At 37.5% G+C, this 15444-nt stretch overlaps 1 protein-coding gene across 2 annotated transcripts; it reads left to right on the top strand.

The window, feature by feature from the left end:
- The first annotated feature begins 902 nt into the window (after window positions 1–902).
- On the top strand, window positions 903–14982 carry mllt1a (MLLT1 super elongation complex subunit a). 2 transcript variants are annotated; one of them, XM_042762054.1, is made up of 12 exons: window positions 903–1065; window positions 3990–4170; window positions 5506–5588; window positions 6207–6350; window positions 6461–6586; window positions 7973–8596; window positions 9308–9398; window positions 9892–10003; window positions 11094–11193; window positions 11628–11696; window positions 12422–12493; window positions 12578–14982. In XM_042762054.1, exons 1-12 carry the CDS (start codon window positions 1054–1056, stop codon window positions 12704–12706), a joined length of 1743 nt encoding a protein of 580 aa, XP_042617988.1. In that variant the 5' UTR covers window positions 903–1053; the 3' UTR covers window positions 12707–14982. The 2 variants fall into 2 exon arrangements, with proteins under 2 accessions (XP_042617988.1, XP_042617987.1); XM_042762053.1 differs by having other exon boundaries at window positions 11628–11705.
- The last annotated feature ends 462 nt before the right edge of the window (window positions 14983–15444 follow it).

Raw genomic sequence — 15444 nt, 5'->3', positions numbered from 1 at the left:
TATTCAGCCTGTAATTGTTCAGTTGTTTTTTGAAGTTTGACTATGATTTAAAGCAATAATAATAATAATTTTAGTTCTCGTGGTATTTTAGTGGGTATAAGTGAAGTTCACTTAGTGTAACTACCTTAGTATACACTACAAAAAAGCCTTTCTTGACAATAATTTGACCTATTGTTTTCTTTCTCAAGAAAGTTTTACTATAACTTTTTTTTGTGAATTATGTCCTCCAAACTAAAATTCTAATATCATGACATTTTAATTTTGTGTATTTTATCACTGTGTTTAAATTTCGCTAAAAAGAATATAATAGGCTGTTCAATGACGGATTCCATTGTGACAACTTACCCCATACAGTGTGACAACATGCCCCGCTATTGGTTTTAACGTGTTAAATCATCTCTATTTTCGCTTAGCAATAACGGTGGAAATGTGAATAGGCTAACTTTATTGTAGCAAAGACCTTATTAGTACCTATACAGAAAAAAAAATACTCTATATACTATAGTAAAAAGTGTGACAACTAGCCCCAGTCTGCCATGTATTAAATTAGTCCCTTCAAATGGCAAGTAAAATCATTCACTTAAGTACTAATAATTTATTTTAATCTATTCCCACTAATTAAACAGAAAACAGAGGCATGCCCTCAACCAACCAATCACAACACAGCTGTGTGCAACATGCTTTGTTTTTAAATACGAAACTGAATATGATTCCGATAAAAATAACAACGTTAAGTAGCGCTACTAGACTGCAAAAACAAAAACATCCTATCGGTTCGTCTAATCTCCAATTATTACCTACCAGTACATGCAGCCCGTGGGAAGTCCCGCCCACCGCGTCACGCGATTGGATGGCCGGCGAAAAGCGCATCGTAGACGGCATCTGATTGGCCACAAGCGCTTTCTGTTTTGGGCGCATGCCAGCGGTCCGGAGAGGGGAGGGGAACCGTCTAGTTTCCGGTTTTGGGCTGGAATTGACACACAATGAGGAGTCGGGAGCAACCGCTCAAAAGCCTTCTGTAAATTAACAGGACCTTCATCAGGCCGGCGAACTATGGAGAATCAGGTAGAGTATGAAACGCTTTTGCTGTTGCATGGAGTGAAGTCAACTTTTGTAAGCGCGCGCTTGGAGAAATCCACCATTGCAACTGAATGTGGACACTTGGGGCTCGTGAAAGCAGCGGATCGGACCCATATAACCCCCTCCCTCCTCCCACCCTCCTCTCAGCTATCTGACTCGAGCTGGCCACGCATATTAAAGCTACATCGGTATTTGGCGACATCAGCTCAGCCGCAAGGGCTGGATGCGTGCGCCAGCTTTTGCTGTAGGCAAGTCGTGCGTGCACCAGCAGAAACACAAAGGAGAGTGTTTTTGTCCTGTGATTCTCTGGCCCGGGAGTCACTACAGTCTGCGGCTTTTATTAGAGGAAATGAGGAACATGCATTTTCATGCACTAGTGTTCCTGACAGAGCATGCAGGCTGAGGGCATTGCACAGGTCTGCTCTGAGGGTGGGGGGTTCCTGATGGGCTCCTGAAGCGGGAATCTGTCTTCTTCCAAGGCTAATTAATTGCCCTTTTATGCAATATGATTTATGAGCAGCAGTAGTGATCATATGCTGTAGATGAATATCATTGCATTAACATGCTGGCTATTTTTACACGTTCTGCCTTGTGTCTGTGGTTTGCTGTAGGTTAGTTGCATTTGCTGCTACTAAAGAAATTATTTTATAAGTTAACCTTTATTATTATAAACATACTATTTTTATTGTTATTGTTGCTGAATGTGTCTCATTGCAAAAATATCCCTAAAATAGGAATCTTTTTTCCACTAAAGTTATTGGTGATACTGTGGAAATTATTAAACAATAATATGTGAAATCTAACTTCCTTTTAACTTGCTTGAACCAGCTTTAGACTAGTAATTTAGCTAGATAGTTATGCATGAAAACAAATCTAAAATAAATAAATAAATAAATAATAATTTAATTATAAACCTTTTATTTAATGTGATTTTAGAAAGGCAAGTTGTAAAATTCAGTTTTGTCCTTCCACTTCTCAAGTAATGAAAGATTTTATTGAAGTTTAGTTAACGTGCTTGTTTCATTCATTCATGTTTTCCAAGCTGGATCTTTGACAACAGCATTGCAGCAACTCTTCAGAGACTTGTTGTTTTGTGGTTTGCCTGTTGGCTTCCACGTGACCTGCTTGTATTTTTACCATGCTTGACTGATAATCTGATTCATAGCAGTGACCTGAGAGAAATCCAGTCTGCCACTTTTGAATTTTCTAACAAAACGTGATGCGGGTGAGTGTGTCTTGTGAGACCAGGAGCCAGTAGTGTTTGCCTGTCCTTCGGATTAATCTACTCCTTTTCAAAAAGGCCTTTTGATCTTTTTACCCCCCTTTACCGGGATTAACGTGGTCATGTGTTGAACCTCTTATTGTGTATGTCTCCTGTCTGTCCCATGTCGTCTTCATATTCGGGTGGTCGTGTTCCTCTCAGACGGGGTGGAACAGCTTTATGTCGGTAGTGTTTGTAATAGTTACCTCAAGGCAAGCTGCTGTTGCTGTGACATTACAAATGGCAAGTTCTGGAAAAAGAGTGGATTAAAGCTGCGCCGTTCTCGCTGTTGAGGGTAGCCAGATTTGTCTCACTGTCTGTCTGTATGTGACTCGGCTGGGGCTTGTGGGTGAGTGGATGAAAGATGGACTCAGAGGTTATTCTGATGCCTGGCAGCGTCAGGGTCTGGCTGGCAGGTTTGGCATTAGAGAAGTGGAAGTGTCGGCCAACGCAGCGAATTAAAGTGTATTATGGTGACAGGAGGACAGCCAGCCAATAAGATTTTCCTTCCACTCGTTCTTCTGCTTACAGTCTTTCAGAAAAGTCAAAAAAAGCACGTCTCAGTCTTGTTCTTTATTCTACTACTTCAATCTCCATTAGTTCAGGGACTCGAGTCAACAGCAGCTGAGCATCTCTGGGCACCTGAACCCAGTCTGGCCCGTCTCCACCCTATGTGGGCAGTGCTCATTTTTCCTGGCTGCTTTTCAAGGAATTCCCTTGATGGCTTTTTCTGGCCATTTGGCAGAACCAGTCGATGATACAGATGATTAGCTTGAGCATGTGTATGAAAGGTATTCTTACTCAGATTTTGGTGCCTAGAGGCCTTTTTTTTAGTAACTTTTCACTGCTATATGAATTCACTCAATTAAAAAAGTCTTCTTACAAAGAAAATAGCCTACAGCTTGATGATTTACCAACGTGATATAATCCTCAAGGTCATATTAAATGTTTTTTTGTGTTTTGTTTTAGGAGTGCACAAAAATCTCATTCCTAAAAAGCACAGTTAAAAGTAAAAACATTTAGTATACATATAAAATGATAAAAATGTTTATATAAATAAATAATATATTTTTAACCATTACCATAATGGAATAAATAAATTTGGGGTCGGGTAGATAATTTTTTTTTTTTTAAATGAGATTCTTATACTCACCAAAACATTAACATTGTGAAATAATATTTAAATTTAAAACTGGTTTCTATTTTATTACATGTAATTTGTTGTAATTTAATGTAATTTGTTCCTGTGATGACAAAGCTGAATATTCAGCAGACATTACTCCAGACTTCAATGTCACATGTTTTTTCAGAGATCTTTCAAATATCTTGTGCTCAAAAAATATTTTTATCACTCACTGCGATTATTAACTGTGACAGCTGCTTAATATTTTTAGGATTTCAGGATTTTTTGAGTAGAAAGTTCAAAGCATTTTTAAATAGTAATCTTTTGTAACATGTTATAACGAACCTTTTATTATATATGTAATTCATTTTTATTATTAAAAATCATACTTTATACTGAATGATTGTAGTAGTCTGTGATCATGAATTACAGTGATGGAAAGTGTCCGCTGGTCTCCTCTCCTGAACTTCAGCTGTCCTAAATCCAATCGAAGCGTTTGATTAAGATGTGTTTCTCTGTTTGCAGTGCACGGTTCAGGTGAAGCTTGAGCTGGGACACAGGGCCCAGCTGAGGAAGAAGGTGACGTCGGAGGGCTTCACCCATGACTGGATGGTGTTTGTGCGAGGCCCTGAGAGCAGCGACATTCAGCACTTTGTAGATAAAGTCGTCTTCCGGCTGCACGAGAGCTTTCCTAAACCCAAGAGGGGTAAATTTTACACCTTCACAAATGAGAAATTGCACTACTCATAGTTCAGTCTTCAAAAAGCAGCATGTGTGAGATCCACACGGCATGTTGCATATCAGAAAGAGCAGCTTTCTTCTTTCTTTTAATATTTATAGTTAGGGTTGGCTCACTATCAAAGTTTTGACTTGGTAGCACACCAGCTTCTAGTACTTTGGTGTCGATATTCAATCAATACTTAAGGCTACAGATAAAAAGCCTCAAATGACTGGTTAAATGAAACTACTGTCAGCAGATTAAACATCAACCCATTTCACTTGTCACATGTCTTGGATTAACATTGCTGGTCTTAGATCGAAGTTAGCATTTTATATTCACATTCATTTATGATGACATGGATGGAGGGATATTTTGAATATGTGCCATATATTTTATATTATTTTATTGGCAATATACAATCAGTTCAGTATTTCAGTGAATCAGTTCAAAACACTGATTCCAAGATTTGTTTGCAAAATCAATTTATAGCTAGTTTGTGAATATCAATTGGATCATGCAGATGTGCATCGCAGAAGTGTCCAGTCAAGTAATTTTAATAAATATTCATGAACTGTGTCTTCATGAATTGCCAGCTGATCAGTGCACACTTAACAGGAAGTGCCTTTTAACCAATCAGTTAGGCCTACTGAGTAAACATGATGTAACAATTAATATTCATGAGCAAAGCCTTCATTTTTGTGTTTGTAAATAAAAGCTCTAAGAAAAATGTGAAACCACTCTTACTAATAATATTATGAAACATTAATAATACTTGATGATCTATATATGAATACATGCTGTTCAAAAGTTCAGGGGTGAGTAAGATTTTGTTGGAAAGAAATGATTGCTTTTATTCAGCAAGTAAACATTGAATTGATCAAAAGTGACAGTAAAGACATTTGTAATGTTATAAAAGATTTCTATTTTAAAATAAACACTCTTTTTTTAAACTTTCTGTTTATCAAAGAATCCTTTGTTTCACAAAAATTTTAAGCAGCAACTTTTTTCAACACTGATAATAATTAGAAATGTTTCTTGAATACCAAATCAGCATATTAAGATGATTTCTAAAGGATCATGGGACGCTGAAAATGTACCATTGCAGAAATAAATTGCATTTTAAAATATATTAAAATAGAAAACAGTTATTCAAAATATTGCGGTTTCCATTTTTTTTTTTTTTTTTTTTTAAATCAAATAAATGCTGCTTGGGTGAGAATAAGAGCCTTCTTTCAAAAACATTAAACATCTTACCAGCTAATTTTATTGTTGCATGCCGAAATGTTTAGTGAAATAATTCATCTTTTTTTTTATTTGCAGTGTGTAAGGAGCCACCATACAAGGTTGAGGAGTCGGGATATGCTGGTTTTCTGATGCCCATAGAGGTCTACTTCAAAAACAAGGTGAGGAATCGAAGTCTCTTCCTGCAGCTCTTCTGTCCTCTGTTACTGTTCTCTCTTGTTCTGTAGTAATTTCTATTTTCATTCGCATACACCCCGCCCCCCACCTCTCTGTGACTCATCTGAGTATCGGCTTCTCTTCCTCTGTCTTGTCATTTGTGAACTTCCCCCCCATTGACATTAAACAGGCATCATAGAGTACAGTATGCAGAGGAGAATGATTTGCCTTGTGATCAGATTAGCATAATGCGAAACAATTACACTCACCCACTGACTCACAGGCTTGTGATATGTATCTCTATGTGTCATTTCTTGTCTGAAAAACATCTCCAACCTTCAGTGAGCCTTGTTTTCAGTAACCCACAGATTTCAGCATGCTGAGAGACAGAGATAAAAAGATAGAGGTGGAGAATGTGCATCTGGGGGTTTGCTTCGAAACTCTGATCTTTGTGGATGTTTTGCCCTTAAATCTTGAATGAACCTCTGGCTGTGCTGCCCATGAAAGTAGTCCTAGAATCACTGCAGATGCTGCTCTGTTGACTCACTTTAATGCTTGTCTTCAGTTGTTCAGTAATATGAGATGATTTAATAGACTCACTTAATAATGCAAATTGAATACAGGAGGAGCCAAAGAAGGTGTGCTTCAATTATGACCTCTTCCTTAACCTGGAGGGAAACCCACCTGTCAATCACCTGCGCTGTGAGAAACTAACCTTCAATAACCCCACTCGTGACTTCCGCCGCAAGCTGGTCAAGGCTGGAGGGGTGAGTGCTGCATTATGGGAAATGGAGTTGTTTGTTGCATAGTTAATTCAGGAATATTGTACATTTTTGGTGAATGTGCTCTTATCTTTCATTCATTCTGTACAAATCAGATCATGGTGGTCCCTGAGGGGGCAGAGGTGGTCCCGAGACCCAGTCCAGATTACCCCATGCTTCCAACAATCCCTCTCTCAGCTTTTTCTGACCCTAAGAAGAGCAAGACCTCACAAGGATCAAAGGTCTGAATAATCATTTTAAAATATGCCATATGACATGTTGAATTACGTACTGTTTCCTTTCCTTTTTATACATTGGGGTCCAAAATTCTGAGATAACAGATTTAGATAAAAGAGAGATATTAAGGGATCACAGCTCCCTTGATTCTCCCTTTTGTTGACTTCTAAGCAGCAGATTCAATCGTTTCAGTAAGAATTAAGAGTCCATTATATAGGACATGTGTCATCTCTCTATTAAATGACCTTTGCTTTATCATATCTGAGCGCTGGTGCTTTGTCTGGGTCACTCTGCGGCATCTTTCATTAGTGCAGTAAAGAGGGTCAGTCGCTCGCTGCTGATTTACTGTGATCATCCAGAGCTGGACATCTTCCAGCATCCCCATTATCCTTAACAGTCCTAATCTCAGCACAGCCTCATTAATACAGCAGATGACCTTTGTGTCAAGGTCACAGGCGAGTTATATGATCGCAGTTAAGACATGCTTTAATGGTCTTTTGTGATTCTTTTATTATTAGAGGTGTCAAACTCAATGCTTAATCCTAATAGGGGATCTGTTGTGTGGTTGTATTAGACAATGTGCACCAGTGTAAACAATATGGTACTGAATGAGTATTATTTTAATATTGGGGTTATTCAATATTACATATTTTCCAAAACGACTAGTTGGATTATTATTATGCATTTCCTTACATGTCCGAAAATAAATACAACAGTGTGTATCACGACCTAAAACATAGTACTTTGTATAAATTTTTTGTAAGTGTGCACTACCATTGAAAAGTTTGAGATCGGTAAGATTTTTTAAATATTTTTGAAAGAAGTCTCTGAAGCTCACCAAAGCTGCATTTATTTACTCAACAATACAGTAAAACAGTAATACTGTCAAATAATATTACAGTTTAAAATAACTGTTTTCAATTTGATTAAATTTTAAAATGAAATTTATTTTCAGCAGCCTTTAGTGTCACATGATCAAAAATCATACTAATATGCTGATTTGGTGCTCAAAAACATTTCTGATTATTATCAATGTTAAAAAAAAACTGCCTAATATTGTACTGCTTGATATGTTTCAGGATTTGAATAGAAAGATCAAAAGAACAGCATTTTTTTATATATATTTTGTAACAATTGTAAATATCTTTTCTGTCACATTTGATCACTCTAATGCATCCTTTAAAAAAGAAAGAAAAAAAACATTTTGAACAATTTTATTTAATTTTTTTATTATGAAATAATGATGCAGCTGAGTGATTAGGAATGCAGTAATTATTACTGCTTTATCTGTAGTTTTGCTGCAGTCATTTCTTGGATAACTGATAAATTCCTGTTTAACTTGGTGAATAGAGATTATATTTTTAATTGTTAACACTGTTTCTTTTCTGTAGGAGCCTAGTAAAGAAGGAAGCAAAGTGTCCAAATCCCACAAAATGGCCAAGGAGCATCGAGAGCGGCCACGAAAAGACTCTGAGAGCAAGGCCACATCCAAAGGAGATGTTGAACGGGACGGCAGCAGCAAAAGTAGCCGCGACCCTTCCTCATCTTCATCATCCAAGAAAACAGAGATCAAAGTGAAAGACGAGAACAAAGTCCTGCCCAAAGCTGCTTTCAAGGAGCCCAAACTCACGCCGAAGGAGTCCAAAATGGAAGGCATGTCTCCTAAAGGAGGGGGAGCGGGGTCAGCGGGCGGTGGAGGGGGAGGGGGAGCAACCGATGGAAAAGCACCCAGCAAACGACCTTCCAACGCAGAGTCACCCAAACCTAGTGTCAAGAAGCCAAAGAAGGGGGGTTCAGAGGGGTCAAAAGTCTCCAGCAGTGGGGGGTTGACCGGCACCTCCCCCCGAACCGCGTCTTCCTCCACGGCCTCCTCGGGATATGTGGATAAGAAGGCCTCTAAAGAGAAGGGCCGCTGGGCCAAGGGCAAGTCAGAGACCCAGGAGGTCAAGGAGTCCAAGAAGCCTCCGCAATCTGATGACTCCAATTCAGATGATGAGGCCTCGTCTAAGTCTGAGGTTAGAATCAAGTGATAATACCTTTGTTTACAAGATTTGTTTTGGATTTTAAAGCAAGACAACACTTTTTATATATTTAAAATAAGTTAGGGGTTGGCAAAAAAATGTAAACTGTATTTGTTTTTATCACAAAGAGTGTGGGTTGGCAAATGGTTTAAGTGTTAGATTTATTTATTTTTTTTTTACAATAAAATTGGTTTATTCATTTTATTTTAAATAAGTGAGGGTTTGAGCCTTTTTTATCAAAGAATTAAATTTAATTTGAATGTGATCACAATTTAATTAATTATTTTTTTCATGTATTTATTTTTCTACATTGAATTGGGTGAGGGGTTTGCCAACCTTTTTAAGAAAGTCTTCGATTTAATTTGTTATTTGTATTACAATATAATATATTTATTTATTTTAAATAAGTGAGGGGTTGGCAACCTTTTTAACAAAATGTTCAATTTAATGAGTGATTACTTTCACAATATTTATTTAGCAGTAGTAGTCAGGGCTTGACACAATTTTAAATTAATTTATATTTCTTCACAAAAAAATAGTTATTTATAATTTTAAATATATTATTTAATAAATACATCTACAAATGAAGTATAAGTATAAATGAACTTGAACAGTATTTTAAAAAGGTGGTCAACTACTGACCTAAAACTGACATCAGTGATAAACAAAATCTTTAATTTGTGTCCTGTCCACTCCATCCCACAGCAGTCAGCACCTTCCAGCCCGTCTAATTCCAGCTCCAGCTCAGAGTCCAGCTCCGACTCAGACTTTGAGCCACAGCAGAAACAAGGCCAAGGTAGGATCTGCTCTTTTACTGCAGGGAGTGTCCTGATAAGAAGCAGTCAGATCCATAAATAGATCTCCCCAACACACTTTAACTCAAGGTTAACATTCTACTGCTTTGAACGATTACCGTGGAGAGGGTTAAGGACGTGTCAGATCAAGGCACTTCCTTAAAATGAAGGAATGAGGGGCATTTTTTTAAAAGGTGATGAGAGTAATTTGTCATTGTTGATTTTACAAATCCTTATTCCTTGTTCCATCCAGTCCAACACAGAACATAGGCTTAACTTATTAAATGTGTTCGGGTGAGACATTTTGTTTGTCTAACCAATGGCAGGTGGGAGGAGTTTTAAGGAAATCTGTTTGAAAACAGTCATTATTTTTCCAATTCAATTTGGTCAAACTAGTGGCACAGAAATTACACTTCACCTTTAAAGTGGGAGTTTGAAAGTTCAATCAAACCACCATAAATGCTGCAGAAGCTCATTCTGGATTTTGGTCTGTAGGCCCGCTGCGCTCTATGGTGGAGGACCTCCAGTCGGAGGAGTCCGATGATGACGATAGCAGCTCAGACGAAGAGACGCCAGTCAAGAACAACCTGCCCAGTCGAGACTCCAGGTCATTCTTCCTCTTTCCTGTCAATGTCTGTTTAAGCAGGTCTTTCAGATGCTTTAAGTCCCTGTAATCAATGTTAGCAGAGGCGGAGAACGGATTTGTTTGCTCAGAGTAAACACTTCACTTCATACGCCTCTCTCTATTCTTCATCTCACTCAAGTGTTGCTGAGCTGCTTTGAAATACTTATTTTTGTGAGGCTAGAAGTGTGAGATAAATGGTAGAATGGGATTTTCTTTCAGTGTTTATTTGAATTATTCTTTAAAACGAAATGTATTCATTCAGATTTAATTAAAAATAGGCAGCAAATTTTATGGCGCTTATCCAAAAAAGAAGAAAAAAAATGCATACTTGTATATGATTCTCATATTGCTCCATACCTTTGTGAATTCTTCTTCTTCTTTTGACCAGTTTTTGTGATTTTTATTATTTGAAAAAATATCTGTTTTTAATATAATGAATGGTCTGGTGAAAAAAAAAAAAAAAAAAAAAAAAATACAGTCAAAAAGGTCCATGTGACTTGTGCACTATATTCCATGTCTTCTGAAACCATTAAAGATTTGTTTAAAATGTAAACCTTTCATTGAAAATCTTGAGATCAAACATAATTCGTCTAGCTTTAAAACTAAAAAAAGTAGTCAAATCCGATTAGTGAATTAATCAATAATCATTCTTTTGCGTCAGATCTTTTCAATGAATCTGTTGACCCAGTTCATAAAACTGATCTAAATGATTCATTTTGAAATCTGACATATGCAGTTCTCAAGTTCAAGCTGAGCTATTCAGTGGTCCATTTGTAGCAGTTAACAGCTCACTGGAGGATTCTCAGTAAATAGCAACTTAAATCTAAGTCTGTTCCTCACACAAGTCTGTTGTATGCCTTCAGAGCAAGCTTTATGTCTTTTGCAAAGCCTGAAAGCTCCACTCCTTGTTCATTGTAATTGCATGGAAAAGAGTGACCGGAACATAATTAAAAACTATTAATTTAGGAAAAGTCCTTAAAGATTTGTATATGACAGAATAAATTTTTTTTTTGCTTGGTTAATCCTTTCATTTCCTCACAGAGTTGAACTGTTTGATGTTCTCCCTTCACAGGCTGAGCTTAGACAGCGAGAGTGACTGCAGTGACGGCCCGCAGCGTCCCAGTCGAGACCCACCACCGCAGCCACAGAAACACAGCACCACCAACAACAAGGTGACGTGATACTCAGGACTGTGGCGGCTTCTTGTTAATCCCTGACAGTCATCCAGTTGGTGTGTTTATTCATTCAGTCATGCCGATCGTTCAGTTTGGAGCACACAGTGTTTTGTTGACTGTCGGATGATGGACGATTTGCATTAGTTCTTGGATTATGCTGCGCCCAGTGTTGAAATGAGGTGGCGACACACAGCTTTTGATCCAGTGACTGTGGAATGCTGCTTAACTTGGTGCTGCCAGTCAGATCACTGGGATTTGGAGCAGCGCTCCAGGCACTGGTGCACTCTTACTGGAAAAACACTGCAATAGATCAATGTCTTGATTACTCATTCTTTAAATCTCTGTTTCAGTCCATCCATATGATTTTTTTTCTTTCTTTTCTCCATCTTGTTCCTTTCCTCTCTGTTTCCTTTTGTCTTTCTGTCATATAGGTGTCTGGCAGAAAGAGTCCAGACCCTTGTTTACGACAAGAAAAGGTCCTGAAGAAGGGATACGACAAGGTAGGAAGGGTAAATCAATCTTTTAATTTTCCACCTCTCATTCCCATAAGTTACTTCTATTTGATCAAGTCGACCCCACTTCTTAAACCTTGTGAGCTGCCTTGCTGTTTGCTGCCCAGATACAGTATGTGCCCTCTTTAGGAATACTGAAAAGGAACTTCATTTGCAAATGTAGTTTTTCATTAGCATCTTGCTAAGCTAATAAAGTGATACATTACATTTAAGCATTTGGCAGGTGCTTTCATCTAAAGCACTTTTACATTTGACCAGTTTCTTGCTTTCTTTGGAAATCATTGCTAATGCCATGCTCTACTGAGCGACGGGAAGGTTTGATTCTCTAATAAGCATAAAAAATAATAATAATAATAATAATGTAAAATTAATAAAATTCTGTAAATAGATTATATGATAACTAGTTTTGTATAAATAAAATACATAACATCAGCAACTACTCTTATTATTATTATTATTATACAATAACAACAATGATTCATAGTATTATAAAGCATGTTTTGGAACCGGTCTTGGTGACTTGAAATGCTGCCTAGATAGTCAGTTCACTAGTTTTGGAGTCAGTGCACAATGCATGACATCATGCTACTAATAGTAGTTTGTAAAACTGCTCTTTCCAACTTATTTAAGTAAATATGTGTTACTTTATTTTTTACTTTTAGTGCTTATACAAGCTAAAATGTGACATCATCATCATCATCTCTTTTTTTCAGGCATACACTGAAGAGCTGGTAGACCTTCATCGCAGGCTGATGGCATTAAGAGAGCGCAACGTTCTACAGCAGGTGGGTGTTTGCGTGTGAATTAAAATAGCTTGCGTTTGTGTGCAGGCTTTGAACAAATACCATTGACCCGTTTCCTGTCTCCAGATCGTGAACCTCATCGAGGAGACCGGCCACTTTAATGTCACCAACACAACTTTTGACTTTGACCTTTTCTCATTGGATGAGTCAACTGTCCGTAAACTACAGAGCTACCTGGAAGCCACCGCCACATGACAGGAAGTCCATCAAGACTGGGGGGGGGGAGGGGGTTGGGCTGCTCTTTGTCACTTCTTTTGTCCTGAGAGAGGGCTGCAAAAGGTGAAAATCCGTTCACAGGAAATGAAGACAGTGGGAAATCTTGAAAAGGAGTGAAACATACAGTATTTTGAGGAGGAAGTGCAGCTATGTACCAACACTACAACACTTCTTCTCTCCTCCTCAGTATCCTGTTGGACAGAAAGTTCACTTCTTAACGGGGCCAGAACTGCTTGAAGGTCATATTCAAATCAGCCAGAAAGAAAAAAAGTCTCCCTGTAGCCATACGCACTGATGCATCAAGGGTTGCAACCTTTTATATTTTATTTTTGTACCAATGTTTTTCAAGGTATTTTTGATTGTGGTCGGAAAAGGAAGCCCCGCACGCCATGAATGTATCGCCTTTCTATCCTCTAGGGCTAGTCTTAGTGCCTTTTTCACACCATCTCATTTGTGCTCTTAGGAATAACAGCAGTGTTATCTTTCACTCCGACTTTAGTCAATCCTTCTCTATATGTGGGATACCTGGATATCGTCCCAGGGAGATTCCAATTTGTATGCCAATATGTATCAATCCTCATTTATGTGTTCGCCAAACGGGCCTTAGAACTTAAATGTCGTGCATTGCTAGTGCAGCTTGTGAAAAGTATTTGAAAATCTGTGTTGATCTCTGTGTTTTTTATCATCATTTATGGTTTATTCATGAGACTAAGCGGGAGGGACAAAAGAAAAGGACGAGACGAGCTGTATTGCTCTCATGTGACCCCTGAAACAGCAGTCTGTAGATTCACTGTGCTTCTGACTCTGACTCTCTCTCAGAGTGACTATATCTCGACTTCACTGACTTCACCCCTGTGTTCATTGTTATGCTAATAGCTTTAAGAGGCTCCGTGGCCTGAGTTGCAGACCACATGCCCTTAACTTCACCCTGCGAGAGTCTGGGAGTGTCGTTTGCATGGGTTTTGAATCTCCAACTGATTCGTCTGAATCTTAGCGAACAAAAACCTTTATAACTTCTTACTGATTTTGTGTGGTTTTCAGCAGGAGAATGATTGAGTGTCATGTGCGTGAACTTTTAACTCCCAGTTCTTGGTGTGTGAACTTTAACCTTTGACCGGATACTAGTTCAGGTCAGCCTGTCATAAAGGGGTGGGGCAAGAGGCAAAAGGGGGTGGAGTTCGGTGAACTTGAGTGGCAGCTCTGAAAAGAGAACACCCTGTTGTTGTTGGTGTTTTTTTTTTTTTTTTACATTATTTGAGGGGGTTATTTTTTATTTATGTACCTCTGCACTTTTGGCTTTGTTGACTCAAGTACTTAATTGTCTAAATTGTATTTTTAATAATTTTATACAATATTAACATGCAATATGATATTAATTTGTCGATTTTTGTGTCAAGAAATGCCAGTTTTTAAGGAATTTTAGTTCTTTTCTTTTTTTTCCCTCTCTGTATCAGCACATTTTATTGTCATAGACTGTAAACGTGACCATCAGAACTTGAAACTGTTACTTCAGGCCAGTTTATGAGTTCATGGCAGGGTGTGTTTGTATATCAGAGTTGAATTTCTACAAGAAAAGCTGTTTTGTTGTAGCCTCATTATTATCCACTACAAGGAAAGGACTGCAGATTTGCGAAACGAACAAGTATTTGTTAATGTATTTGATTTAAACCATGCTGAAAAGCTGGTTTGCTTGTCATAGAGTGGTTTTGGGCACTTGTCACTCAGTTAAACCAGCTAAGACCAGTTGGTTGACGTTTTTTTTCAGCAGGAAAGTGGAGAACCTCTGTGTTTTGTACATGGGATGCAGCAAAGTAACACTAATGGAGGGGCAAATATTTCAATCATATTACATAGATACACATGTATAGTTAACAGTGGGGGCCTTTTCTACAGGAGTCTGAGGAAACATTAATCAACGGTTAATACTGCATCATTTTCACATACTTCGCTTCCAGGATCAGAGATCTGTTTTTGTCAGTCAGTGGTGTTTTTATTTGTGTTTGTGAGCGCGGAAGAACTTGCTGTATTTATCCGTGGGGTTTGGGGAGGTCTGGGTTTATTACATATGTTCTGATAACGTGGTAAAAACCTTCCGTGATCTGAACAGAAGAGTAAACTTTAGTATGACGTGTTAAACTTGGGATACAATGCCACCATGTGGTCATTTGATGCAAGTTGTAATAAGGGCAAAAGATGTTACTTTTTATGTTTTTATTGGAAAATCATATTATGAATAAAGTCATTTGAGTACTGTTCACAGAGACTTTTATTACTAGTTTCATTTTTAGGGAACATCTTAGCTGCTTAACCATTTTTATAAGCCTCGGGTTAAGCATTGTTTTACAGGTACATTTATTGCGTTTTATTTGATGAATATTTACAATTATTTATTTAATGAAAGTACAGTGAAACAGTAATATCCTGACTTATTTTTGCAATTTAAAATAAAAGTATTTTAATGTTTTATTTTTTAATTAATTACTCCTACAACAAAAAAGAATAATAATAAGTAATCACAAAAAACATTTTTTACTATTACAATTTCAATTTTCAATTTTTTTTTAGGGAGTTTAAAAAAATTATTTTAAATAGAAATCCTCTATAATATCTGTACTTTCACTTTTGATCAGTTTGATCATTTCTATTAATTTGTGTAAAAAAAAAAAAAAAAAAAAAAAACAGGTTTATGAATCCCTGATCCACATTGTGGTTCCAAA

Source organism: Cyprinus carpio, chromosome A8 (genome assembly GCF_018340385.1).
Source record: "Cyprinus carpio isolate SPL01 chromosome A8, ASM1834038v1, whole genome shotgun sequence".
NCBI classification, from domain to species: domain Eukaryota; kingdom Metazoa; phylum Chordata; class Actinopteri; order Cypriniformes; family Cyprinidae; genus Cyprinus; species Cyprinus carpio.
This window is presented reverse-complemented; position numbering and strand designations above follow the sequence as displayed.

What these genes read in the sequence shown, in the direction of transcription:
- mllt1a (XM_042762053.1), top strand. An exon ending in AGCTGGTCAAGGCTGGAGGG is followed by an intron (nt 6,351 to 6,460) that starts GTGAGTGCTGCA and finishes TGTACAAATCAG; the next exon opens with ATCATGGTGGTCCCTGAGGG. An exon ending in GATACGACAAGGTAGGAAGG is followed by an intron (nt 11,706 to 12,421) that starts GTAAATCAATCT and finishes TCTTTTTTTCAG; the next exon opens with GCATACACTGAAGAGCTGGT.